Source organism: Spermophilus citellus (assembly GCF_964194105.1).
Source record: "Spermophilus citellus genome assembly, chromosome: 11".
NCBI classification, from domain to species: domain Eukaryota; kingdom Metazoa; phylum Chordata; class Mammalia; order Rodentia; family Sciuridae; genus Spermophilus; species Spermophilus citellus.
The window spans coordinates 34859182-34887075 of record NC_138192.1 but is presented as its reverse complement, the minus strand read 5'-3'; the positions used below and the strand labels follow the sequence as shown (position 1 = coordinate 34887075).

The window sequence follows — 27894 nt, the reverse complement described above, 5'->3', positions numbered from 1 at the left end:
TCAAAGAGTAGAATCTCAGCACTGCCATTTTCCAGCCATTTGACTTGGGAAAGTCACTTGATAGATAGTCCTGATCCTTAGCTCTAATTCAGAATTGAGCTAAAACAGTTAACTAACCTTTTTATCCCTCCATTTTCCATCTATAAGAATGAGAATAAAGGCCCCACTGCCCAAATCCCAACACAGTTCAGTCTTGATTTCAGTCCTTTGGGAGAAAGCAGATATTTTTATTATTGTAAGGAGTTAAACTTGAGGTTTGTTTATTTAAGGTGCTTGTTAGTGGCTACTATGTGCTAAGTGTTATTAGGTGCTGTAGAAGATATGCATGTGTAAATAATATTTCCTAACAAAAGCAATTTACATTAGTGAAGACAGCTAGGAAAAGAACCTTTTTACAAAGCATGAATTGAAGAAGATTGTAGGAGTTGCTTTGATGAGAATTGACTAGGTTTGGGTTTTTGTTGGAGTGTGAGGTTTAGGTAGCATGTACTGACTCCAGAGGTCTGAGTGAACAATACTGTGTTTGATATTATTTGGGAGTTTTGATGATATAATGAACAATAGAAAGTTTGCAACTCCTACCACCAAAATGTGAATATGCTCAATATAAATCTAATTTGAAGGTAGTCCTGGTTATGTTTTTTTTTTTTTAGTTGTAGATGGACACAATACCTTTATTTTATTTATTTGTGTTTATGTGGTGCTTAGGATCAAACCTAGTGCTCCACACATGCCAGGCAAGTGCTCTACCATTGAGCTATACCTTTAGCTCCTGGTTATTGTTTTTTTTTTTTTTTTAATACCAGGGCTAAGGTATAAAGTTTTGTGTATTTTTTAAACTTTGGAAGGATTTTAGAATTTTAAAGGATTTTAGAATTTAATTTTTGAAGGAGTGAGGGGAGTGCATTGGTACATAGTTTATCATATAGTACACCATTTAACATGTGCCTGTATATTAAATAAGCAAATAAATGAGAAGCAGTACAAAATATGTAAAAGTGGATTCTGAACAAGATTTGGTCCAAATGCTGAACTAAATTTTTAGCTTTGTGTGTGTGTTTATATGTGTTTTCATTATGCTTGGTTATTCTAAATGCTTTACAAATAATAATTCTTTTAACCTTGTAACAATCATATGAAGTAGATATAGTTTCTGAGCCCAGTACCCCCCAAAAAAGGAAGGGGTGAGTGTCAAGGATGTAGCTAGCTCAGTGTTAAGTGCTTGCCTACAATGCACAAGGACCTAGGTTCAGTACCCAGTGTAACACACATATACACATAAAAGGGGAAGTGTCTGTAAGATAATGAGACTTGCAGTATGACTCATAAATTAGCCTAAATCAATTTTAGAGTTGTGGACCTAGTAGCATTAAAGAATGGATTTTTTTTTGTAACTTGATTGAGATAAGTGACATTTAATAGACCTGACATTAAATTATATAATTTGGCAAACTTTGATACATGTATATGCCTGTGAAAACATCACACATCACAAGATAATAAACATCTGTCACCTTCAAGAGTTTACTCAGGCCCTTTTGTATTCCTTTACCATCTTACTTTAATTCATTGTTCCTAAGTAACCAATAATCTGCATTCTGTCACTGTAAATTAGTATGCATTTTCTAGAATTTTATGTAAATGGAGTCATACAAATACTCTTTGTGGGGGGAAGTCTGCCTTCTTTTACCTAACATAATTATTATCTTTATTATTATTTTGGTGCTGAGAATTGAACCCAGAGTCTCATGTGTGCTAAGGTAAATCTCCAGCCCTTACATAACTGGAATGTTATACATTTGGAATCACACAGTATGTATATCCTTTGCAGATTGACTTTTTTCACTTAGCAATACGCATTTAAGTTTCTGTGTCTTTTGTGCCTTGATAGTTCATTTCTTTTTATTTCCTGAATACTGTTCTATTGTATTATGTGCCACAATTTGTTTATCCTCTTGCCTACAGAAGGTTTGTTTCCATTTTTTTTTTTTTTTTTGCAATTTTAAAGAATTGTGTTCAGGGCTTTTAAGTAGATGTATGTAAGTATTCAGCTCATTTGGGTAAATACTCAGAAGCATGATTACAGGGTTAAAAATAAAATAAATATATGTAGTTTTGTAAGAAACTGCCAAACTGTTTTCCAAAGTGGTTGTACCACTTAACATTCTCATTAGAAGTATGAACATTTTACTTGTCAGTACTTTGGATGGCCAGGCTTTGGGAATCTTGTGTTTTCGATTTATAATTCCATTTCCATTTTCACTAACAATATTGAGCATCTTTCATGTGTTTATTTGCTATCCATATAACTTCTTTGGTGATGTTTATGTCTGAATCTTTTGCACATTTATTTATTGGATTGTCTTTTTTTCTTTGGATTATAAGAGTATTTATGTATTATTGAGACACAAATGCTATGCCAGATATGTTTTGTACATACATTCTATTAGTCTGTGGCTCTGTTTTCAGTTTCTTACTGGTGCCTTTTGAAGAGTAAGTTTTTAATTTTAGTGAAGTTCAGTGCATTTTTAGAAAGATTAGAGCTCTCAGGGGAAAGAAAAGAATTATTTTCTACACTTCAAGGTCACCAAGATTGTTTCTTTAGTAGATATAGGACTTCTCAGGTTATATTTTTATTTGGTGACCTTTGGTAATTTGTTTCTTTTAAGAAATTTGTCCATTTCATCTATTGTTTATAGGTATGCATTTCTTTAAAATATTTTGTCATTTGCCATTTTATATTTTTAGAATTTATATCATGTAGAATAAAAAGAAACTTAAACAGTATACTACAATTATTCCCCTCCCTTTTCTGACCTTTACTATATAGTTGTGATGCTTTTCATTTTTATATGTTCAACTTCATAATATAGTTATTATTTAAAGAGGATTTTAGAATAGGAAGAAATATATCTATATAACATTTCTCATGCTCTCCATTTCTTTTTTTATTAATTTATTTTAATTAGGAATATATGACAGCAGAATGCATTTTGATTCATTGTACACAATTGCAAAACTTTCCATTTCTCTGGTTGTACACGATGTAGCACTGCACCATATGTGCATTCAATTTCCCTTTTCTCTCCCTTTCCCTCCCATCTCATATCTCTGTTTAATGTTAATCTTTTCTTCCTGCTCTTCCTCCCTGCTCTGTTCATAGTTGCTCTCATTATATCAAAGAAGACATTTGGCATTTGTTTTTTAGGGATTGGCTAGCTTCACTAAGCATAATCTGCTCTAGTGCCATCCATTTGCCTGCAAATTCCATGATTTTGTCATTTTTTAGTGCTGCCTAATACTCCATGGTGTATAAATGCCACATTTTTTTTATCCATTCATCTATTGAAGGGCATCTGGGTTGGTTCCACAATCTAGCTATTGTGAATTGTGCTGCTATGAACATCGATGTGGCAGTATCCCTGTAGTACGCTCTTTTAAGGTCTTCAGGAAATAGTCCGAGAAGGGCAATAGCTGGGTCAAATGGTGGTTCCATTCCCAGCTTTCCTAGGAATCTCCATACTGCTTTCCAAATTGGCCGCACCAATTTGCAGTCCCACCAGCAATGTACAAGTGTACCCTTTTCTCCACATCCTCGCCAGCACTTGTTGTTGTTTGACTTCATAGTGGCTGCCAATCTTACTGGAGTGAGATGGTATCTTAGGGTGGTTTTGATTTGCATTTCTCTGACTGCTAGAGATGGTGAGCATTTTTTCATGTACTTGTTGATGGATTGTATATCCTCCTCTGAGAAGTGTCTGTTCAGGTCCTTGGCCCATTTGTTGATTGGGTTATTTGTTATCTTGTTGTCTAATTTTTTGAGTTCTTTGTATACTCTGGATATTAGGGCTCTATCTGAAGTGTGAGGAGTAAAGATTTGTTCCCAGGATGTAGGCTCCCTATTTACCTCTCTTATTGTTTCTCTTGCTGAGAAAAAGCTTTTTAGTTTAAGTAAGTCCCATTTGTTGATTCTTGTTCTTAACTCTTGTGCTATGGGTGTCCTATTAAGGAATTTGGAGCCCGACCCCACAATATGTAGATCGGAGCCAACTTTTTCTTCTATCAGGCGCAGAGTCTCTGATTTGATATCAAGCTCCTTGATCCATTTTGAGTTAACTTTTGTGCATGGCGAGAGAAAGGGATTCAGTTTCATTTTGTTGCATATGGATTTCCAGTTTTCCCAGCACCATTTGTTGAAGATGCTATCCTTCCTCCATTGCATGCTTTTAGCCCCTTTATCAAATATAAGATAGTTGTAACTTTGTGGATTAGTCTCTGTGTCCTCTATTCTATACCATTGGTCCACCCACCTGTTTTGGTACCAGTACCATGCTGTTTTTGTCACTATTGCTCTGTAATATAGTTTGAAATCTGGTATCGCTATACCGCCTGATTCACACTTCCTGCTTAGAATTGCTTTTGCTATTCTGGGTCTTTTATTTTTCCATATGAATTTCATGATTGCTTTCTCTATTTCTACAAGAAATGCTGTTGGGATTTTGATTGGCATTGCATTGAACTTATAGAGAACTTTTGGTAATATCGCCATTTTGATGATGTTAGTTCTGCCTATCCATGAACAGGGTATATTTTTCCATCTTCTAAGATCTTCTTCTACTTCTCTTTTTAGGGTTCTGTAGTTTTCATTGTATAAATCTTTTACCTCTTTTGTTAGGTTGATTCCCAAGTATTTTATTTTTTTTGAGGATATTGTGAATGGAGTGTTTTTCCTCATTTCCGTTTCAGAAGTTTTGTCGCTGATATACAGAAATGCCTTTGATTTATGCGTGTTGATTTTATATCCTGCCACTTTGCTGAATTCATTTATTAGTTCTAGTAGTTTTTTTGTAGACCCTTTTGGGTCTTCTAGGTATAGAATCATGTCATCTGCAAATAGTGATAATTTAAGTTCTTCTTTTCCTATTTTTATGCCTTTAATTTCTTTCGTCTGTCTAATTGCTCTGGCCAGTGTTTCGAGAACTATATTGAATAGAAGTGGTGAGAGAGGGCATCCCTGTCTTGTTCCAGATTTTAGAGGGAATGCCTTCAATTTTTCTCCATTCAGAATGATGCTAGCCCGAGGCTTAGCATAGATAGCTTTTACAATGTCGAGGAAAGTTCCTTTTATCCCTAGTTTTTCTAATGTTTTGAACATAAAGGGATGCTGTACTTTGTCGAATGCTTTTTCTGAGTCTATCGAGATGATCATATGGTTCTTATCTTTAAGTCTATTGATGTGGTGAATAACGTTTATTGATTTCCGTATATTGAACCATCCTTGCATCCCAGGGATGAATCCTACTTGATCATGGTGCACAATTTTTTTGATGTGCTTTTGTATCTGATTCGCCAGAATTTTATTGAGGATTTTTGCATCTAGGTTCATCAGAGATATTGGTCTGTAGTTTTCTTTCTTTGAGGTGTCTTTGTCTGGTTTCGGAATCAGGGTGATGTTGGCCTCATAGAATGAATTTGGCAGAGCTCCCTCTTTTTCTATTTCCTGAAATAACGTGAAAAGTATTGGTATTAATTCTTCTTTAAAGGTTTTGTAAAACTCCGCTGTATACCCATCCGGTCCTGGACTTTTCTTGGTTGGTAGTCTTTTGATTGCTTCTTCTATTTCATCCATTGATATTGGTCTGTTTAAATTGTGTGTATCCTCCTGACTCAGTCTGGGCAAATCATATGACTTAAGAAGTTTATCGATGTCTTCACTATCTTCTATTTTATTGGAATATAGGTTTTCAAAATAATTTCTAATTGTCTTCTGTATTTCTGTAGCATCTGTTGTGATATTGCCTTTTTCATCCCATATGTTAGTAATTTGAGTTCTCTCTCTTCTTCTCTTCGTTAGCATGGCTAAAGGTCTGTCGATCTTATTTATTTTTTCGAAGAACCAACTTTTAGTTTTGTTAATTTTTTCAATAGTTTCTTTTGTTTCAATTTCGTTGATTTTTGCTCTGATTTTAATTATTTCTTGCCTTCTGCTACATTTGCTGTTGTTTTGCTCTTCCTTTTCTAGGGCTTTGAGATGAAGTGTGAGCTCATTTATTTGTTGGTTTTTCCTTTTTTTGAGGAATGACCTCCAGGCGATGAATTTCCCTCTTAAAACTGCTTTCATTGTGTCCCATAGATTCCGATATATTGTGTCTGTATTTTCATTTATCTCTAAGAATTTTTTTATTTCCTCCCTTATGTCTTCTGGAACCCATTGATCATTCAGTAACATATTGTTCATTTTCCATGTGATGTAGGATTTTTCCTTCCTTCTTTTATCATTGATTTCCAGTTTCATTCCATTATGATCAGAAAAAATGCATGGTATTATCTCCACCCCTTTATATTTACTGAGTGTTGCCCTATGGCATAATATATGGTCTATATTTTTATTTACTATAAATGTTTTATTTCGTTTTTCTGATAAGATCACTGATTATTTTTTTATACAAGAATAGAAAACAGCTAGCATATGTGAAGTACAAAACTCTTTCTTTCTTACATTTTTATTTCTCTACTCCAGACATACATGTATCAAGAGGCATTCAGAAGTATGATGTAAGTGTGGATAAACACAGGCTTTGGAGAAGCTTCAATGTCCAATCTGCCTTCTGTGTAACTTGGACATGTCTTGAGTCTAGCTTTGTTTCCCTCAAATCACATGTCAGAGGTGTTGTCTGGCCATAGGAGAGCACACTACAGGGAGAGTGGCCTGACCAAGCTTTCATCCCTGGAGATGACAGTGAGGAGGAGTGGGATGAGGCAGACCTTTTGAGAAGGATCCATGTGCTGCTGAGAAAAAAGTATATCCACTTGATGATGGTTGATATATTCTATATATGTCAGTTAAGTCTAGTTTATTGATTGTGATATTGAGTTCTATAGTTTCTTTATTCAACTTTTGTTTGGAGGATCTGTCCAATGGTGAGAGAGGTGTGTTGAAGTCACCCATAATTATTGTGTTGTGTTCTATTTGATTCTTGAACTTGAGGAGAATTTGTTTTATGAACGTCACAGCACCATTATTTGGTGCATAAATATTGATAATTGTTATGTCTTGTTGGTGAATGGTTCCTTTTAACAGTATATAATGTCCTTCCTTATCCCTTTTGATTAACTTAGTCTTGAAGTCAATTTTATTTGATATGAAGATGGCCACCCCTGCTTGCTTACGAGGACCATGTGTGTGGTATATTTTTTTCCAACCTTTCACCTCAGCCTGTCTATGTCTTTTCCAATCAGATGTGTCTCCTGGAGGCAACATATTGTTGGATTTGTTTTTTTAATCCATGTTACCAGCCTGTGTCGCTTTATTGGAGAGTTTAAGCCATTAACATTTAGAGTTTCTATTGATATATGGTTTGTACTGCCAGCCATGTTTGATTATTTATCTTTTTTTTTAATTTAGTTTGTTTCTCCATGATTAGCTTCCCCCACCCCCCGCCCTCTGTCATTACCGAGGCACTTCCCACTGATGGTTTTGGTTGTTGTTTTTCATTTCTTCCTCGTGTAGTGTTTTGCTCAAGACGCTTTGCAATGCTGGTTTTCTGGCTGCAAATTCTTTTAGCTTTTGTTTATCATGAAAGATTTTTATTTCGTTGTCATACCTGAAGCTTAATTCTGCTGGATAGAGAATTCTTGGTTGGCATCCATTGTCTTTCAGTGTTTGAAATACGTTGTTCCAGGATCTTCTCGCTTTCAGCGTCTGTGATGAAAAATCCGTTGTTAACCTTATTGGTTTACCCCTGAATGTAATCTGCCTCCTTTCTCTTGTATCTTTTAATATTTTCTCTTTGTTCTGTATATTGGATATCTTCATAACAATGTGTCTTGGCGTTGGTCTACTGTGATTTTGTGTGCTCGGTGTCCTGTATGCATCTACAATTTGTATATCCGTTTCCTTTTTTATTTGTGGAAAGTTTTGTGTAATTATTTCATTCAGCAGGTTACTCATTCCCTTGGTTTGAATCTCTGTACCTTCCTCTATCCCGATGACTTGTAAGTTTGTTTTTTTTATGTTATCCCATATCTCTTGGATGTTTTTCTCATGATTTTTTACCAGCCTTTCTGAGTTGGCTAGACTCTTTTCAAGATGATATATTTTGTCTTCGTTATCTGACGTTCTGGTTTCTACTTGCTCCACTCTGTTAGTGACACTGTCAATTGAGTTTTTAATTTGGTTTATCGTTTCCTTCATTTCTGGAATTATTGTTTGATTTTTTAAAATAATCTCTATCTCCTGATAAAGATGCTTAACTTCTTCTTTTATGTGTTTATGTAATTCATTTTCAATGTGTTCTTTCACTGTTTGGATTTGCTGTCTCGTATCCTCTTTAAGGTTCCAGTCCATCTGTCTAAGGTATTCCTTGAGTTCTTTATATGACCATTTTTCTGATGACTCTAGGTCCTCCTGAATATTTAGGCTGTCCTTCTTTGTTTGTACTCCTTTTCTTCCTTGCTTTTTTATGCTGCTCATGTTACTTCTTGTTCTGTTTGACTGCTGAGTTACTGTTTACTCTTATAAATTTATTTGATGCTTGGGAGGAAATATATTAGAAGGGAAGGGAAGAAGTCACTAAAGAGAATGAGAGTAAGCAGGTAGAATTCAAGGAAGAGGGGATAAGAAAATTGAAAAGACAAAAGAAAAAAAAATAGAAAATAAAGAAAGAAAAAAATTTTTTTTAAAAATAATAATGATAATAAAAAAAGAAAATTAAAATTTAAAAAATAATAATAAAATTAAAAAATTAAAAAAATTAAAAACATTAAAAAAGTTAAAGAACAACAACAGCAAAAAAAATGAAAATGAAAGAAAAAAACCCAAATTAAAAATAATAATAATAATAATAATAAAAAATGCAGTCATAGAGTTCGATTAACTTCTCTTCCAGTAGATGGAGCTGTGCCCACTGGCCCAAGCTTCTCCTCTCAATAGGTGGGAACCAATCATTGTGCAGCAGCTCTTCCTCCCAGACTGGGCGGGTCTCCAATCCTGAGTGTCTAGGGCCTTCTCTTGTGTTTCCTCAAGCCAGGCCCCACTCACCTGTGACGCTCACCACAATACTGGCTACACGCCAGGTCTGCTGCTCCTGGGAGCCCTGTTTTCATGAACGCCTGGGCACACTCTCCCTGTTTGCCTCCTTCAGACCCTAAGTTTGTAGAGTTTGGGGCTGAGAACCCCCAGCGAATTTGCTTGCCCTCCGGTAGCCACGCCCCCGGTAGCTGGTGCAAGAGACCTCAGTTGTTAGCACTGGTGGAAGCGGTAGCTGGGTGTTCCGCGCCGCGAGTCCTGCACCACTCCTGATTCCCTCGGTCTGGCTATCGAGCTCACGGGAGAGCTGGGAGGGGCCCTTACGGGAATCCTGGGAGGGGCTCTTAAGGTTTCCCTGATGTGTGGAGAGGGATGGCTAGGGGATTACATACCTGTTGCCGCTGGTTTCAATGAAGTTATCTCCTCCGCCCGTGTCGTCAGTTCTCTGCCATGGTGGTATCCCATGCAAATGTTGACTGTTCGTTCCCTTTGCCGGGTGACCAATGCAATGGGTGGGTCCTGACTGTCTCTCCCAAGCCCCGTTTCAATCCTGTGGCCACTTCCTATGAAGGCTCGGTTGGCTTTTACCTTTGTAAGTTCAGAAGGGCCAACCAGTTATTTCAGCGGGATCGTTAGTGCTGAGTCACGAGAACCAGGCGAACCGGAGCTTGAATGCAGCTGATCCGGGCTCGGTGTGTGTTCTGAGAGGCCCAAACTGTTCGCCCCAGATCCACGTCAGCTCAGCATTGCCTAGTTATCCTGAGCAAACAGCATTTAGACAGTTTACGACTCCCTATGCCCGCGCAGCTGAAGAGGTCAGAGACTTAATCTCTCCGCGCCCGCCGCCATGTTGGATCTCTGGACATGAGTTTCTTCAGGGATTTTTTTTGTTTTTAATATCTGGAAAAGTCTTTATTTCTCCTTTTTAACAGATGTTTCCTGGATCTAGAATTGTAGATTAGTGTTTGTCTTTTTTCTTTTTTTCCCTTTCAGTACTTTAAAGATGTTGTTACAGCTGGTAACACATTCCTGTAATCCCAGTGATTTGGGAGACTGAGGCAGGAGGATTACAAGTTCAAGGCCAGCCTCAGCAATTTAGTGAGGCCCTAAGTAATTTAGGACTGGGGTTTAGCTGAATGGTAAAGCACTACTGGGTTCAATCCCTAGCACTGCACCCCCCGAAAAAAAATGTTCTCCTGTCTTTTAACTTGTATTGTTCCTGATGAAAACTACTGTCATCCTTTCCTTTTGTGTATAATGTACACCATGGCAAGGACTTTTGGATATATTCAAGGTGTGATTGGACAGTACTGGTAGTTAAGAGCAGAGAAAGAGCTATTAACATTCTCTGACTACTTTATTTATTTACTTTTAGTACTGAGGATTGAACCCAGGGGCACTTTACCACTAAGCTATATCCCCAGATGTTTTTATTTTAAGAAAGCAGCTGAGTTGCTGAGAGTCTTGCCAAGTTGTCCAAGCCGGGCTAGAACTTGCCTCTGCCTTCTTTTTTTAAAAGATGATTCTTATTACTGTATAGAAAATGAATTGTATGAGGGCTTGGAGTAAAAACAGGTTAATTAAAAATCTCTTTCAATAATCCATGCATACCTGGGCATCGTGGCACACGCTCCTAGTGGCTTGGGAGGCAGAGGCAGGAAGATTCTGAGTTCTAATCCAGCCTCAGCAATTTAGCCAGGCCCTAATCAACTCAGCAAGACCTTATCTCTAAATAAAATACAAAAAAGGGCTGGGGATGTGGCTCAGTGTTTAAGTGTTCCTGGGTTCAATCCTTGGTACCAAAAACAAAACAAAACAAAAAAATCCATGCCTGATATGATCATAGTTTAGAGTGATGATGGTACATACACACATACATATAGATATCAGGATTTGCTGATTAATTTGAATGTTAACATGAGAGAATGAGTGGAATCAAGAATATTCCAAACTTTTTATTTTGTGTAACTAGAAAAACATGTGCTTTTTGATGAAGTGGAGAAACCTGCGGGGAGGAAGAGGTATTATATTGTTTTTCAAATTGTTTTTCTTTTGAAATAATTTTTATCTCTTGAAGTTGCAAAACCAGTATGAAGAAAAAAGTTTTTTGAATCATTTGAGAGTAACTTGCTAACATGAGGTCCCATTATCCCAAAACTCTTCAGTTTGTAATTGTTATCAATAAAGACATTTACTTTCATACTCAGAACACTTCAAAATCAGAAAATTTTAACATAGCTACGATAGTTATCTAATTCACAAAACCTGTCAATTTTTTTTGGTGGACCTAATAATGGTTAATTTTTAGCAAAATAATTTAATCTAGAGCTATATTTTTCATTTAGATGTTGTTTGTGTCTTTTTTGTTGTCTTTTTTTAAAATATATTTTTATTTGTAGATGGACAAAATATTTTATTTATTTATTTTTATGTGGTGCTGAGGATCGAACCCAGTGCCTCATGTGTGCAAAGCAAGTACTCTACCACTAAGCCACAACCCCAGCCCCATTTTTTTTTAAGAAAGAGTGAGAGAGGAGAGAGAGTGAGAGAGAGAGAGAATTTTTAATATTTATTTTTTAGTTCTCGGCGGACACAACATCTTTGTTGGTATGTGGTGCTGAGGATCGAACCCGGGCCGCACGCATGCCAGGCGAGCGCGCTACCACTTGAGCCACATCCCCAGCCCCCAGCCCCATTTTTTGGTGTCTTTTATTTTGAAATAGTTCTTTAATATATTCTTGATTTTCATGATCTTGGCTTTTTTTTTTTTTTTTGTAAAGGTATTGAACTGAAGACCTCACACATGCTAAGCAGAAACTCTACTATTGAACTACAACCCCAATACTTTTAAACATTTTATTTTTGAGAGGTGGTGGGGGATCTTGCTAATAAGTTGCCCAGACTGACCTTGAACTTGAGATCCTCCTGCATCAGCCTCATGAATAATTGATTGCAGCTCTTTGCCACCACATCTGATGATCCTGACAGTTTTGAGATTAAAGGGCAGTTAATTTTGGAATAGTCCTAGTTGGAGTTTGCCTGATGCTTCCCCAGGATTCAATTCATGTCTACTTTTATGTCACAGAGGTGATATGGTATCTCATTGTTCCCTATCAGATGGTATTTGATTTTAATATGCCTATTACTAGTGATCTTAACACTTTCACCCTCTAGTTATAGCATTTATTGATTTTTCTTGGCTGGATTATTACTACTAACGAATTATCTACTATTGATAATTACCAAATGGTGATCTTTCTAGTCATTGTACTATTATAATTTATTAGTTGACATTCTACTGAAGAAAAATCTTCTTTCCACTTTTTTTTATCAGTAAGATGTTGCAGGCTCATTTTGTAGTTACCTGCTTCATACTTAGAATCAGCAATATCTCAGCCATAATTTGATTTCTCTTAGTGGGGATAAATACTACAAACTAGCATCTGGCCAGGCGCAGTGGTACATGCCTGTAATATCCCACCAGCTCGGGAGTTCAAAATCAGCCTCAGTAAAAGTGAGGTGCTAAGCAACTCAGTGAGACCCTATCTCTAAATAAAGTGCAAAATAGGGCTGGGGGTGCTGGGGTTGTAGCTCAGTGGTAGAGTGCTTCCCTTGCATGTGTGAGGCCCTGGGTTTGATCCTCAGCATCACATATAAATAAATAAATAAAAATAAAAATATTGTGTCCATCTACAACTAAAAAAATAGTAAAAAAAACCAACAACATAGAGCAAAATAATATTATAACTACTAAGAACTTAGAACTGTTGTAATGTTGAATTTATTTTTTCAAACTGTGTGTAATCCTCCAGTAAAGTGGCTGCAAGATGGTAGCATGAAAGAATACATACAATATTTTTGTAAAAATATGAATAAAATTGATAATATTTTAAAGTGGGGAGGTCTCACATTAAAAATTGAATTTGGCTTTTTGAAAAAATCATAATATCTGATACTATTGAACCTGGAATTTCTGTAGTAGCTATTGTGACTTGAGCTGAGGCTCTTGCTCTTCTGTATGGACAGATGATTTCCAGTTATTCATAGAACGTCTCTGTTATTTCTTTCCTCTCTCCCCTTATTCTTCCCTTCCTTTTCCCCTCTAGTTCATTTTCTGCTTCTATAATTGAATGCCACAGCCTGGGTAATTTATGAAGAATTTATTCCTCACAGTTCTGGAGTCTGGAAAGTCCAGGGTTGAAGGACTGAATAATGGTTCATTGTATTTCATTGATGAATCTATCATATGTTGTTTATTCATTCATTAATTGATAGACTTTTGGGTTTCCACTTTGGGGCTCTTATTGAATATTAGTGCAGGTTTTTGTGTGGTCATATTTTCAGGTCTCTTGGATGTATTTGTAGGAGCGATAATTTTTTTTAATAAACATTATTTATTTATTTATAGATGGACACAATACCTTTATTTTATTTGTTTTAATTTTATGTGGTGCCAGGGATTGAACCCAGTGCCTCACGCATACTAGGCAAGTGCTCTACCACTGAGCCACAACCCTGCCCCCGCCCAATAATGTGATTCTTATGGTACCCCTTGCTCTACATTTTCACCACCACTAGTCCTTGTTGTTTTGCTTATCCATCCTGCTGGGTGTAAAGTGTTATGTCATTGTGCTTTTGATTTACATTTTTCTAGTGACATGTTATTAAATTATTTGTCTTTTGAGAAATGTCTTTTTAAATCCTTTTTTCATTTTATGATTGAATTAGTTGTCTGTTGTTACAATAGTTCCTTATTAGATATGTCAGACTTGCAAAAGTTTTCTCCCATTCTTTAGTTGGCTTTTCATTATCTTGACAGTGTCCTCAGTAAGCAGATTTTTTTTTTTTTTTTTTTTTTGTGGTGCTGGGGATTGAACCCAGGGCCTTGTGCATGCAAGGCAAGCACTCTACCAACTGAGCTATACACCCAGCCCTTGATACCCAGTATCCTTTGATGCACACAATTTTTAACATTTTTCTTTGGCAGTACTAGGAATTGAACCTGGTGTGTGTGTGTGGGTGCTCTACCATTGAGCTATATTCCCCAGCCTTTTTTTTTTTTTAATTTAATTTTATTTTTTATTTCAAGACAGATCTCACTAAGTTGGTGAGACTGGTCTTGAACTTGTGATCCTTCCTGCTTCAGCTTCCCAAGTCACTGGGAAAATGTTTAAATTTTGATGAAGTCCCATTAATTTTTCTTTTGTTGCTTCTACTTATAATGTCATGTTAGGAAACTTGTTGCCTAATCCAAAGTAATGAAAATATCCACATCCCTTTCTTTCTGAGACTTTTATATCTTTGATCCATGATGAACTAATTTTTGTGTGTTGTGTATTATGTTAGGAAGTGGTTCAACTTCATGCTTTGCTATGTGGATATCCACTCATATAGCACCATTTGTTGAAGACTATTCTTTGTCCATTGAATTGTCTTTGCACTTTTGTGAAAAATCAGTCCATCATAGATGTTTGGGTCTGTTTGTGGACTTTTAATTCTATCCCATTGATCTCTATCCTTGTGCCAGCACTAAACCATTTTGATTACTGTAGCTTAATAAGTTTTGAAGTCAATATTGTTTTGGCTATTTAGGGCTCATTGCAGTTCCATATGAATTTGAGGATCAGCCTTTCCATTTCTGAAAAGAGGCCATTAGAGTTTTGATAGAGATTGCATTCAATCTATAGATTACTTTGGGGGTTAGTTTGGCTTCTTAAAAATGTCTCCCCATCCATTAACATGGTTATGGGATGTCTTTTTGTATATTTAGATCTACTTTAATTTCATTAATTGTTTCATAGTTTTCAGCACACAAGTCTTGCATTTATTTAAATATTCTTAACTATTTAACACTTTTTGATACTATCATAAATGGAATTGATTTCTCAATTTCATTTCAAAATGTTTATTGTTAATATATAGAAATACAACTCATTTTTTAGTGTTGATATTGCATCCTGTAACCATGGTGAACTTGTTTCATAGTTCTAATTGTGTTTTTTGTGAATTTAAGACTTTTCTGTGTAATATACATCACTTACAAATAGGTATACCTAAACTCCTTGTCTAATCTGGGTTCTTTTTGTCTTCTTGCCTCATATTCTGACTAAAACCTCCAGTACAGTATTACATAGAAGTAGTAAGACCAGACATCCTTGGATTGTTTCCGATTTTAGGGGGGATGTATCTAGTCTTTCACCATTAAGTATGATGTTAGTTGTGAATTTTTCATAGATGTTCTTTATCAACTTGAAGATATTCTCTTCTATTTGTTGTCTTTTGAGTGTTATTCATGTTGAATTTTGACACATATGTTTTTTGTTGAAATGATTATGTGATTTTTATCCTATATTCCATTAATCTGATTTATTGCATTGGTTGGTTTTGTATTCTGAACCTACTTTTTTTGTATTATGAATACATATCCCATGTGTTCGTGGTGTATATTCCTTTTTTCATGTTCTGGATTATATTTGCTAGTATTGTGCTAATAAATTTTACATCTGCATTCACAAGGGATATTGATCTGCAATTTTCTTGTGTTGTCTTTTTCTGGTTTTGGTATCAGAGTTATTTATACTTGCTTTGGAATGAATCGATAATCATTATTGTTAGTTTTTTATGTTTGAAACCATATGGTAGAGGACTTTTTATTTGTGAGAGGTTTTTCATTTTTAATTCAGAATCCTTGATTTTTATAGGTCTGTTTAGACTCTGTTATGGTTGTTTGTCTCTTTTTTTTCCTTGGTTAGACTAGCTTTGTTGATCTTTTCAAAAATTAACTTTTGTTTCATTGATGTAAAAAAATTTTACGGTGTTCCTGTTATCTAGCTCATTTCTATAATTCTACCTTGTAATTTCCTTCCACTCATCTCTATTGTTTCTTTTCTTCAGTTTGCTTTGGGCTTAAATTTTTTTCTAGTTTTTTTAAGGTGTAAGTTTAGGTTATTGATTTGAGGTCTTTCTTTTAATATAAACATTAACAGTTACAAGTTTCATTTTTAATTGCGATGCATGCATAAAGTTTCTGTTGGTTGTGTTTTCATGTTTATCTCACAGTATGTTCTAACTTCCTTGTGACTTCTTTTTGATCCACCAGTTCTTTTTGAGTATGTGGTTTAATTTTCACATATTTGTGAATTCCCCAGATTTCCTTTTGTTACCATTTTCTGACTTTACTGCATTGTTGCCAGAGAACACATTTTGGGTGATTGCATATGTTGAGATTAGTTTTATTGCCTAGCATATGGGCTGTCCTGGAAGATACTCTATTGTGCATTCTGCTGTTTTGAGGGTTTGAAGTTCTACAGATGTTTATTAAGTCTAGTAGTTGAATAATTTTGTCCAAATCTTGTTTCCTCATTGACTTTCTACTTTTTAAATCCATTATTGAAAATGGGGCATCAAAGTTTACCACTCTTATATATGAATTGCATGTTTCTTCCTTAAATTCTGTCATTTTTGTTTCATGTGCTTTGAGACTATTAGGTGCATATGTTTATAATTGCAGTATGTTGTTGTCGAATAGGCCATTTTTCATTATAAAGTGCCCATTTTACTAATAACTTATTGTTATAATCTATTTAGTCTGATATTAGTATAGCCATTCCAGGCCTCTTGGCTACTCTTTGCATAGTATATCTTATTCTATACTTTCACTTACAAACTATTTTGTCTTTGGATTTAAATGTGTCTCTTGTAGGCAACATATAGTTGATCATGTTTTAAAATCTATTCTGCTAATCTCTGTGTTTTAATTGGTTTGTTCATCCCATTTATATTTAAGGCAGTTACCATAAAATAGGATTATATTGTGTGTGGGGGGGGTTACTTGTATCTCTTGTCTGTTGTCTTATTGTTACTCAGTTTCTCTATTATTACCTTTTATGTTAAATAACTTTTTTTTTTTTTTTGGTACCAAGGGTTGAGCTCAGGGGCACTTAACCACTGAGGCACATCACCAGCCCTTTTTTAAAAATTTTATTTAGAGATAGGGTCTCACTGAATTTCTTAGGGCCTTGCTTAATTGCTGAGGCTGGCTTGAACTCTTGATCCTCTTGCCTCAGCCTCCTAAGCTGCTGGGATTACAGGCATGCACCAGTGTGCCAGATAATTATTTTTGAGTATGCCATTTGAATTCTCTTGTTTTCTTTGATATATATTTTGAAAATTCTTTTTTTTTTTTTTAGTGGTTGACCTGAGTATTAGAGTTAACATTTTAATTTATAAACAGTGTAGTTTGGTTGATACAAACTTTATTGCAATAACATACGAATATACTTTTTTATGCTCTATATAAGTCTATCTTTCCCCTTTGTGTTATTATTACGAGGTAAATTATATCATTATATGTTGAATGTCTTAACAACAGTTATAATTATTGCTTTATTGGGTTTTCTTTAAACAAATGTTTTAATTTCCTATTGCTGCTTATGTAGAAAAGAATTAATGTGACAGACTACTTATCCTTAGAAAGACCTGCTTACAAGGTTAACCTTTGACTGGCACTTGAGGACTTGGATTTCAGGAGAGTTCCAACATCCCTAACTAATAACTGGTAATGGCTTATTGTCCCTAAGCTATTTGTACAAGCACTATGGTTTATTCTGAATGCTTTTCTTTGGGGAGTCTGGAATTTTTGTGTGTTAGATAAGGGTGCCTACATGATAGCTTTCCAACATAAAGTACTTCTGTCAGAAAAAAATACATAAAATATTCATATTGTGTATTTCTCATTAGTGTTGTCTATACTACTTTTCTTCTTTTTGTGGCTGCCTCTTCTGTTTCTTACTATTAATGTGTTTGGGTTTTTTTGTTTGTTTTACTTCATAAGGCAATAAAGAATGCTGATGGGAGAGCCATTTTCCTAACTTACAAATTATCAAGCTGATTGCCATAATGGGTGAGTTCAAACTAAAAGAATTTTCAGTTATAATTAAAGGATAGGATGGGGGAATTTTTTCTCTATTATGTGTTATAGTAAGACATTTTATATATAAATTTTATAATGTATCAGATTTATGTAATGTTTATTTTTACTTAATAGATTTTTCAGTTAAAGTACTTTTTGTGTTAGTTGTTTACAGTTTTAGAATGATAATTTTGTGCAGGAGACACAGTAGGGACATTCAGAGTAAACTGTTCAGATGAATTATGATTTGCTTTAGCGTCTGATGTCAAGAGAAAAATAAATTATAAAATTGAATTGTCAAGTAATACAGCAAACAATTGATGCTCGGGAATGATAATTTAAAGGGACTGAACCATAAAAGAAGGGATTGTGGGGTCAAGTGCAGTGATATATGCCTGTAATCCCAACAACTCAGGAGGTTGAGGCAGGAGGATTGAAAGTTTAAGCCTAGCCTCAGCAATTTAGTGAGACCCTGTCTCAAAATTAAAAGGGCTGAGCAATCCGCAATACTACCACACATACACACACACACACACACACAAACACACACAAAACTGAATTGTGGGTGTTCATTTACATATTTTCTCCCCACTTGCCTTTTTCTCCTAGGTCTTGAGGGTTCCATTCTGAGAAGGGATTAGAGAAGGAGATACTTATTATTTCTCACAGTTATTTTTCAAGTGTAATGAATATGTATATGATATCTAATTCAGTGTATCTTTAATTAAAGATTTCATTTGAAGTTATCTCAGTTTTTTTGATTTTATGTTCATATGAATGTCTTTTTTTTTTTAAACACACATTAGAAATCCACTTCTCTTTCTATGTGCTCATTTGTCTGTCTGATATCCTCTGGGCATTCTCACTGTGTTTTGGGTCTATTCATGACCTATACGACATTTATAACCTAATATGCCTAGTACCCTGTGACCACCACAGGGATTCATAATAGAGTAAAACAGTCTAAGAATTGTTTAGAATAGTGCTTATTTTATGTTCACACTAAGTTTGATCTTTTGTGGATTTGGGATTTGTTCACATTTTATCAATCTCCTCAAAGTAAGTTTCTTGATATAGGTACTTATCTACCAAGTAATTCTTGAAGCCTGCAAAAGAAGAAACTCAGATTGTCCTTTGTTTTGTATGTCATCTTCCCAAGATTTAAACTTTTTGTTCATTTGGACTTTTCCCTTTTTACACATATGGTAGAAAATGGTACATTTTCTCTTTTTTTAAATTGGTACATTGTGACTACACATAATAGTGGGATTCATTGTTACTTTAACAGTCTTTTTTTTCTTTTTTTTTTTTTTAAGTCATCACTGGGGATAAAACCCAAGGCTTCATGCATACTAGGCAAATGCTCTACCACTGAGCTACATTCCTAGCCCAACTCATGTTTCTTAGCAAAGAAATAAACATGTAAATATAAGAGATTTTCTGTTTGAACATTATGATACTATATATATTAAAACTCTGAATTCAAATGCTAAAGATTTTTCTAATAAAATAATTAAAACAACATAAATACATTTAAATATTTGAGTTTTCCTCTCCCCTGTACAGAATTAAGCATTTTAACATTCCTCAAGAAGGTCACATCAGATGATTTTATTTCAGTTGGTTGATATCATTCTGAGCTTATTTAACCTGAGAGAAAATTTATTTTCTTTATCAATAATCAACATAGGCTGGCATGGACCTATTGTATCTGATTGACTCAGTTACCTATTTGGTTAAGCTAACATGACAATTTTATTTTACAAAGGATTCTTTGTAAATGATTATAAAATTTTCTTTTAACTGGAATTTATTATTAAAACGATTGTAATTATTTTAAATTTTAACATGCAAATACTTTTTCTATGGAATAGAATATCTTGAACATTATTAAAAATTAATAAATTGGGGAAGTCAACTGTGTGTTTGAAAGACTATTGAAACTCTTGAATTGTCAGATTGTTTATAATAATTTCCCTTACAGGATGTACCATGTTTTAATTACTATTAAGCAACACAAATAATGATGATGATGATGATGATAATGTTATTATTATAATAATATTTCTCTTTTTGGACATTGTGATGCTATGTATTAAAACTTATGTTATTATTATAACATTATTATTATTATCATTTTGGTACTGGGAATTAATTGAACCCAGGGGCACTTCACCACTGAACTACATCCTCAGTCTTTTTTATTTTACATTTTGAGACAGGGTCTTCCTAATTGCTGAGGCTGACCTCAAACTTACCATCCTCCTGCCTCAATTCTTGAGTCATTGTAATTACAGGCGTGGGCCACCGGACCCATCCTGGAACATAAATTATTATAGACCAAAATGTAAACTATGAAGTTTTTGTTTCTTTTATTTACCAATTGTTAATAATTATTAGTAGAATTGATTTATTAATGAAATTCAGTTAACTTGTCCCTAAAGTCTTCTAGATAGTTTATAATTGCATTGCTGAGAGGCATATTCTTTTTTTTTTTTTTTTCAAAGAGAGAGTGAGAGAGGAGAGAGAGTGAGAGAGAGAATTTTTAATATTTATTTTTTAGTTCTCGGCGGACACAACATCTTTGTTGGTATGTGGTGCTGAGGATCGAACCCGGGCCGCACGCATGCCAGGCGAGCGCGCTACCTCTTGAGCTACATCCCCAGCCCGAGAGGCATATTCTTTATAGTTTCAAAAACAAATCAATTCTTTTATTTTCTATTTTTTATTTATTCTTTTTAAATATACATGACAATAGAATATATTTTGACATGCATACATGGAATCAAAAAGAAATCTTCAAATGGACCAAATTTTACTTTTATATTGTGTGTGTATAAACAAATAATGTAATATCAAATCCCATATATAATTATAATGCACTAATAAAAAACATCTAAAATTTTTATAAAAGAAATCTTTAATATGTTTGGAAGAAGCTAAAAGTTCATGGTTCATGAAACTTAGTTTTCTGGATTTGGTACTTTTTCTAAGGAAATAAATTTTCCTGTAGGGTTAACTTTTTAAATTGTTACTGGCCAAAATTCTTAGATATTCTGTTATGTTTATGGTCTAGTCAACTCTGATGGTGAAGAAATTTGAGGGATCCATTCCAAATATCAGCAGGCCCATATCCACAGATGAGGCTTTAAAGTCTGCACTTTAACTATAAATATTTGGGGCTGGGGTTGTGGCTCAATGGCTGAGCGCTTGCCTTGCACATATGAGGCACTGGGTTCGATCCTCAGCACAACATAAAAATAAATAAGCAAAATAAAGATATTTTAAAAACTCAGCATAGTAATGATAAAAATATAAATACTTAATGAATATTTTACAAGTTGCATTATTTTTCCCTCTTGTTTTTATTAAGATTTTAAGATGTCTTTTTAAAAAATTTGTTCTAATTAGTTATACATGATAGTAAAATGCATTTTGACACATCATACATAAATGGAGTGTAGGCTTATACAGGTCAAATAATCATATACATACATAGGATAATAATGTCTGATTCATTCTTCTACCATTCCTGCCTCCATACCCCCTCCCCTCCCCAGATGTCTTTATGTTTGTTTAGGTGTTATGGAAAAGAATTTATAGTAATAGGGCTGTTTTGATCCTTATCCTAAAATGTTTAATCGTTAGAAGAATCAGAATGACTTTGTCTCGCCTATAAATGTCTTGTGTGGACTCCATCTTTTTTGTTTTCATTTTTAAAAATAATTAAAATTTTATTTCACCAAAAGTGTAGGTATTAAAATGCTCTAGGTGTAGTTTTACATTAAATCAATGCATTTTTATTAATTTTCATATAAATTTTGTTCAATGTCTGTGATAAGTATATATTGGAATTACAATTCTGTGTATGTTTAAAAATACCTAGATGATCAGCAAGCTTTGAACTCAATCATGCAAGATTTGGCTGTCCTTCATAAGGCCAGTCGACCAGCATTATCCTTACAGGAAACCAGAAAAACAAAATCTTCATCACCAAAAAAGCAGGTATTTGTTCAATAATATTTTTATAAGTATATTTTGTTGTTTTATGAATTATTTCCTTTAATGTTCTGATCCTATAAAAGACTAATTTAATGTGTGTATCTTTTATACTTTTGAGCCAAATGTTTTGTTATATACATTTTCCTGGGACAGTATACATTAAAAAAACATAGTTTCATTTAATGTGGTAACTGCTTTCTAAAGGTGTTATTTTATCCATTCTTAAAGCACTTAAGCAATTTTCCTTCAAATAATCTACTCTGGCTATTTACAAATAAAGGTGATTTTAATTCTTATAAATGAAATTCATTTGTGATGCCCAGTATGAAAAGTGGAAATATAGTAGTTCCTCCTTATCTGTGGTTTTGCTTTCCACGGGTTTACCCATTTGTCAACTGAGGCCTAAAATATTTGATGGAAAATTCCAGAAATAAACAGTTCTTAAGTCTTCAGTAGTAATGATGTTCTGAGTAGAATGATAAAATCTTGCACTGTTGCTCTCTCCTGCCTAGAACATTAATTTACATTTGTCTATTTTATTTATAATGTATATTTTACCTATCTGTCAATTAGTATAACCTCAGTTATAAGATTGACTGCCACAGTATCATGTGTTCAAGTAACCCTTAATAACTTAATAATAGCCCCAAAGTACCAGAGCTGTGATTCTGGCAATTTGGATATGTCAAAGAGAAGCTGTTAAGTGCTTTCTTTAACTCCGATGCCCCATCATCTTATATATAAGATATGTATAAAAACTTAAATTGAGCCAGGTGCAGTGGCACATGCCTGTAATCCCAGTGGCTTGGGAGGCTGAAGCAGGAGGATCACAAGTTCAAAGCCAGCCTCAGTAACTTAACGAGGGCCTAAGCAAATTAGACCTTGTCTCAAAATAAAAAAGGGCTGGGGATGTGGCTTAGTGATTAAGTGCCTTTGGGTTCAATCCCCGGTATCCCACTTCCCCAAATTAAATTGACTTTTATAGTTTTTGTAGGTAACCTATATATAGAATGATGGGACATAATGGGTGGTTAAGAGGTGAAAGTTGTCAATAAGATGGGGAATCTTAGAACATTTACCACATGATTAAGGGGGACTATGATAAAGTATTATGTATTTCCCTATAACAGGATCAGTAAATGTTTTATATCCTTGGTTCCTTCACTAATAGATCTTAGTATTCTTTCCTATTGTGCCTAGTTTCACCAACATAATTCTCAGCTGAGCTTTTTAACAGATATTATCAAATGATTGGACTGGCTTTGAAAATGAAACCTTCTTTCCTTTCTGTTTTATATTAAATGAATGGCTAAAAAAAATATGATTTTAGAAATTCTAAAAGTTTTATCTAAATAATTACGATTGGTTTGTCATTTCATTATAGAATGATGTCCGAGTGAAATTTGAACATAGAGGAGAAAAAAGGTAAGGAAGGAAACATAACATGTCACTTCATTTAGTAAAACATATATTCTGATTAAGCTATAAAGGTTTCTTCCATATGTGAATGAATTTTGTGGCCTAAAATTGAGAAATGAGTAGTCTTTGGTAGTGTGTAACATGTGACTTAGACTGGAGTTTGTTAAAATTCTGCCTAAACGTTAGAACTGATTAATGTTTTTACTTTGCAATATCAGGAACTAAGTAAGGTCACTGCATAATGCAGCCCTTATTGCATTTTCTTTTACTTTTGCTCAGTGGAAATTAAATATATTTCTTCTTAAAATTGTATCATTCCTCCAGATACTATACAGAATTTATATATGTGGACTTAATATTTATAATTTTGATTATTCTCAAGAGACCTCAATGCTGTGACATGTATTTTGTTGGTAATGTTGAGGAAGGTGAGTTGGAATGGTGGCTGCAAGTTATTTTAGCAGAGATATAAATTTAACCTTCCACTTGGTATCTGTATATCAGTGCAAAGGTGGTAGTAGTGATAGTTAACAACGAAATTACTAACATGACCTGAACGTGGTTAGAGAAAAGTGATTTTATTTCTACTTTTAGTGTCCCTGTAGTTAATTTACTCATCTGTTAATTCTAAACACTTTAAAATGGGTCACAAATCATAAAATTTGAAGATGTAAAGATGTTTTACATAGGCTGGGGATGTGGCTCAAGCGGTAGCGCGCTCGCCTGGTATGCGTGCGGCCCGGGTTCGATCCTCAGCACCACATACCAACAAAGATGTTGTGTCCGCCGAGAACTAAAAAATAAATATTAAAAAAAATTTTAAAAAAAGATGTTTTATAGATAGATGTTGAGAAAAATGAAATATACCAGACATACCATAGAATCATTGTTCACTCTACTTTCTTATTCAAGATTCTTTAAGGAATTTTTCCCCAAGTTTTCATTCAGTCCTATTTATTGAGTACTTACTATATGTTAGGCATAATGGGAGCAAAGCAGATGTGGGCTTTTGTTATGGAATTTATAATCCAATGTGGTAGTATCCAAGCTTTAATGCATGCTCTCTAGGGCAGTGCAGGCTAATCTTTTGAAATATGGGAAGAAATGTTATATAATTTTATTTTCTTTCAATATTTCAATCCCTTTAAAATGTTTATTTTGGAGACAGGCTTACATAATATATTTGCTCAAAAATGTTGAGTTGAAGCAGGTTGTGGTGGCACATGCTGTAATCCCAACAGCTTGAGAGGAGGAGGCAGAAGGATCTAGAGTTCAAAGCCAGCCTCATCAATTTAGTGAGACTCTAAGCAACTTAGTGAGACCCTGCCTCTAAATAATATACAAAAAAGGATTGGAATGTGGCTCAGTGGTTAAGCACCCCTGAGTTCAATCCCCAGTACCAAAAAAAATGTTGAGTTGGTAAGGGTATAGAGAGAAAAAATTTGAATCCCCAAAGAACAATTTTACTTTTTTTTTTTTAACAGTTTCATTGTATTCTGCTGTGCATTTGTCACATAAATTTGATCACATTCCTCAGTGGATGTTTTTATATTGCTCTTTAACATTTTCAGTGTGGATTAAAAACTGTAGATTAAAAACTGAAGTTTTGAGAATTGTTTTTTAAAATTAGGATAGAGCAAACAAACTTCAGAGTTTTTAAACTTCATGTTGAAAAATTTGTATACTCAATAAAAATGAGCTGTTATAGTCATAAAAAACATAAAATTATGTTGTTTGCAGGAAAATGAATGGAACTTAAGATCATTATGTTAAGTGAAATAAGATAAATTCAAAGAGTCATTTGCCTATATTTTCTCTCATGTGGATGCTAGAGAGAAAGAAGGAAAAGAAAAGTATAGGGTGATAAGTAGAACAGAAGAAAGGGACCAGAGGGTAGAAGGATTTGGAAGGGGGAGTGCTAGGGAGTGATGTTAGCCAAATTATATCATCATATTGTGTGCATATATGATTATGTAACAGTGGATTCCACCATTGTATACAAGTATAATGCACTAGTAAAAAATGTGGAAAAAGTAAATAAATAAATAGAAAATGAACTGTTGAAGTGAATATGTACATAACTTTTGCTTAATTTTGTATTTAGGAAATGTTGTATATATTTAACTGCCTAAAATAAATAAAATATTTAAAAATTTTGTCTATATAGAATCCTTCAGTTTCCCAGACCAGTTAAACTGGGAGATCTGAGATCTAAAGCCAAAATTGCCTTTGGACAGTCTATGGATCTACATTATACCAATAACGAGGTAAACAAATACAGTTTAACTTTTGGTAGTCTTTATTTTAGAATAAGTGTGTGCATTTCATATCATTTAAGGACTTTTGTGTTTTTATTTAGTTATTGATAAGAATATGGTATGTTAGACAAAATATCTCAGGTAAATTTGTAAATTCTAACTGATCAAAATGGGTTTTTTCCCATTATGGAGATAATAGAAGGTTCAACTGTTGTGCAAATAATTGAATAAGAGTCCATGCTAGCAGGAAATATATGTACTACTTGGTTATACTTTATATGTAACTACTTATATATTTTTAATTTTTATTCTATTATTTTATTGCTAAATGATCTTTTTCTCTCATACTGTACTTGGCTGCAGACAATGGAACTTTGGTAGTCAGATAATTTAGTTGAAACTTAAAGGAGTATTTTCTGTTGGTTAGGACAGATTAGATTGTTATGTTTGGGGGTCAGAACATATGATTTTAAGGGCTCTGGCACTGAAGAACAGCTTCTCATGGGGTAGGCATTATAGATTTGTAGTATGAAGTAATTTATAAATGAATTGTTTATATATGAAGTTCTTTGAAGGAAATGCATTGTGTTGATGAATAAAGACAAGGACAGTAGGTATTCATGGTATTAAGGAAGTAACTGAGGTGGTGACATTTTTTTTCCTTGAATAAATAATTTTTAAATTCTTTTTAGCTATACTTGACAGTAGGGTGTATTTTGACATATATAAACATGCAGTGTAACTTATTCTAATTGGGAAGATGGTGACATTTAGTAAATATCTCCACTAGACACAGAAACATTAGTATGAAACCCTGCAACAAGTTTTAGGGGAAGAATGTTGCTGGGAGAGAAAGCAGCTTGAGAGCAGTTCATATAGAGATCCTAAGATGGAAAAGACTTGTATGTTTTAGGAATAGGGAAGGTACCAATGGGGATAGAATAACAGTGGAAATCTTGATAAACTTACCTTAAGAGAAAACATGTGAAACTGCTTTGTAAATGTTAAAGCACTGTTCAAATAAAACATTTGAAAATAGTAGATTTTAAATGAGGTAATTATTAATTTAAAACCAAATTGAATACTAATGTAGCAAGTAATGCCTGTCTGAAGAAATCACTGTATTGATTTGATAAAGTAAAAATCCATATCCTCTGTAGTAATAGCTTGAAATTTTATTTTTCAAATACTTTTTGGGTTTTTATTTAGCCATAAACACATCTTACTGCTCAGCCCGATTTTGGCACTTTATTTCTGTACCTGCTGATCTGATTTCTAGCTGCCAGCCCTTGGGACTCTGAGGGATTTCTAGAATTATGACCCCAGGGTAGTGCAGATGAATGGACTGCACTTGCTGAAAGTGATAACTTGCTGAATAATACACCCTTCATGAACCTCTTTCCTTTCCTTGTTTCCCCCATTCCCCTGCCAGTGTTTCCTAGTATCTTTTTCCCATATAATAAATTTAAATCCTTATTTCACAGTATGATTCTAGGGAACCAACACATCACTCTATGTGTGTGTGTGTGGGGGGGGGGGGGAGTTTCAAATTGTATCATGGAAAACTTTCAGATGCCTAAATACATTAAGACTACAATGTTGTCTTCATCTACCAGCCTGGTAGGTTAGTCACAAAAAATGGGGTTATTTTGACATTTGTCCATATTGTACCTGTGCTGACTCCTAGAATAGCTGGGTTTTTTGTTTGTTTGGTTTGGTTTTTTTTCCCTTAGTTCTTCCAATCCCCCTACCCCGGTCCTGGGTTTCTAGAGTATTGGCATCAAGTTATCTCATTTTGTAATTTCAGGAACTCTTTCTTATTTTCTTTAAAAAAAAATGGAATATTCTTCTCATTTTAGTTTATTTTTCTCATGCTTTTTGAAGGGCTTTTATAAGTGATTCTGACATTATAAAATGTGAGAGGCCTCTTTGCAGGAATGTAGTAGAGGTAGTATTAGGGTAAGATTGCATTTACGATTTCTTACAGCCCCGAGGTTATGTGAGAATCTATTTTCAGTGAGCTAATCAGTCCTGATTCACATCAGAATGTTGTCCCAAACCGAACCCAGGATGTTGTATTTTGGTGGTACTAGGAAAAATCTTATAGTTTTCCTTCTCTACTATCTAAAATAAGAAAGATCTTAGAAAATCCTTCCTTTGCCTGAACACCTCCATACCCATCCCAGCAACACATACATATAGCCATCACTTTATTAGGTAAAGAGGAGCCAAACCAACAAATTCAGCCAATCCGGGGCTGGGGTTGTGGCTCAGTG

General features: G+C 34.3%; 1 protein-coding gene across 1 annotated transcript in view; it reads left to right on the top strand.

Moving 5' to 3' along the window:
- Nucleotides 1–27894, top strand: part of MAP3K2 (mitogen-activated protein kinase kinase kinase 2) — a 78320-nt gene that overhangs the window by 12865 nt on the left and 37561 nt on the right. The window contains exons 2-5 of the mRNA XM_081260872.1: nucleotides 17862–17930; nucleotides 21826–21944; nucleotides 23326–23366; nucleotides 25528–25627. Of these exons, the coding sequence (XP_081116998.1) occupies nucleotides 17927–17930; nucleotides 21826–21944; nucleotides 23326–23366; nucleotides 25528–25627 (264 nt within the window). The 5' untranslated portion in view covers nucleotides 17862–17926. The remainder of the gene's footprint in view (nucleotides 1–17861; nucleotides 17931–21825; nucleotides 21945–23325; nucleotides 23367–25527; nucleotides 25628–27894) is intronic.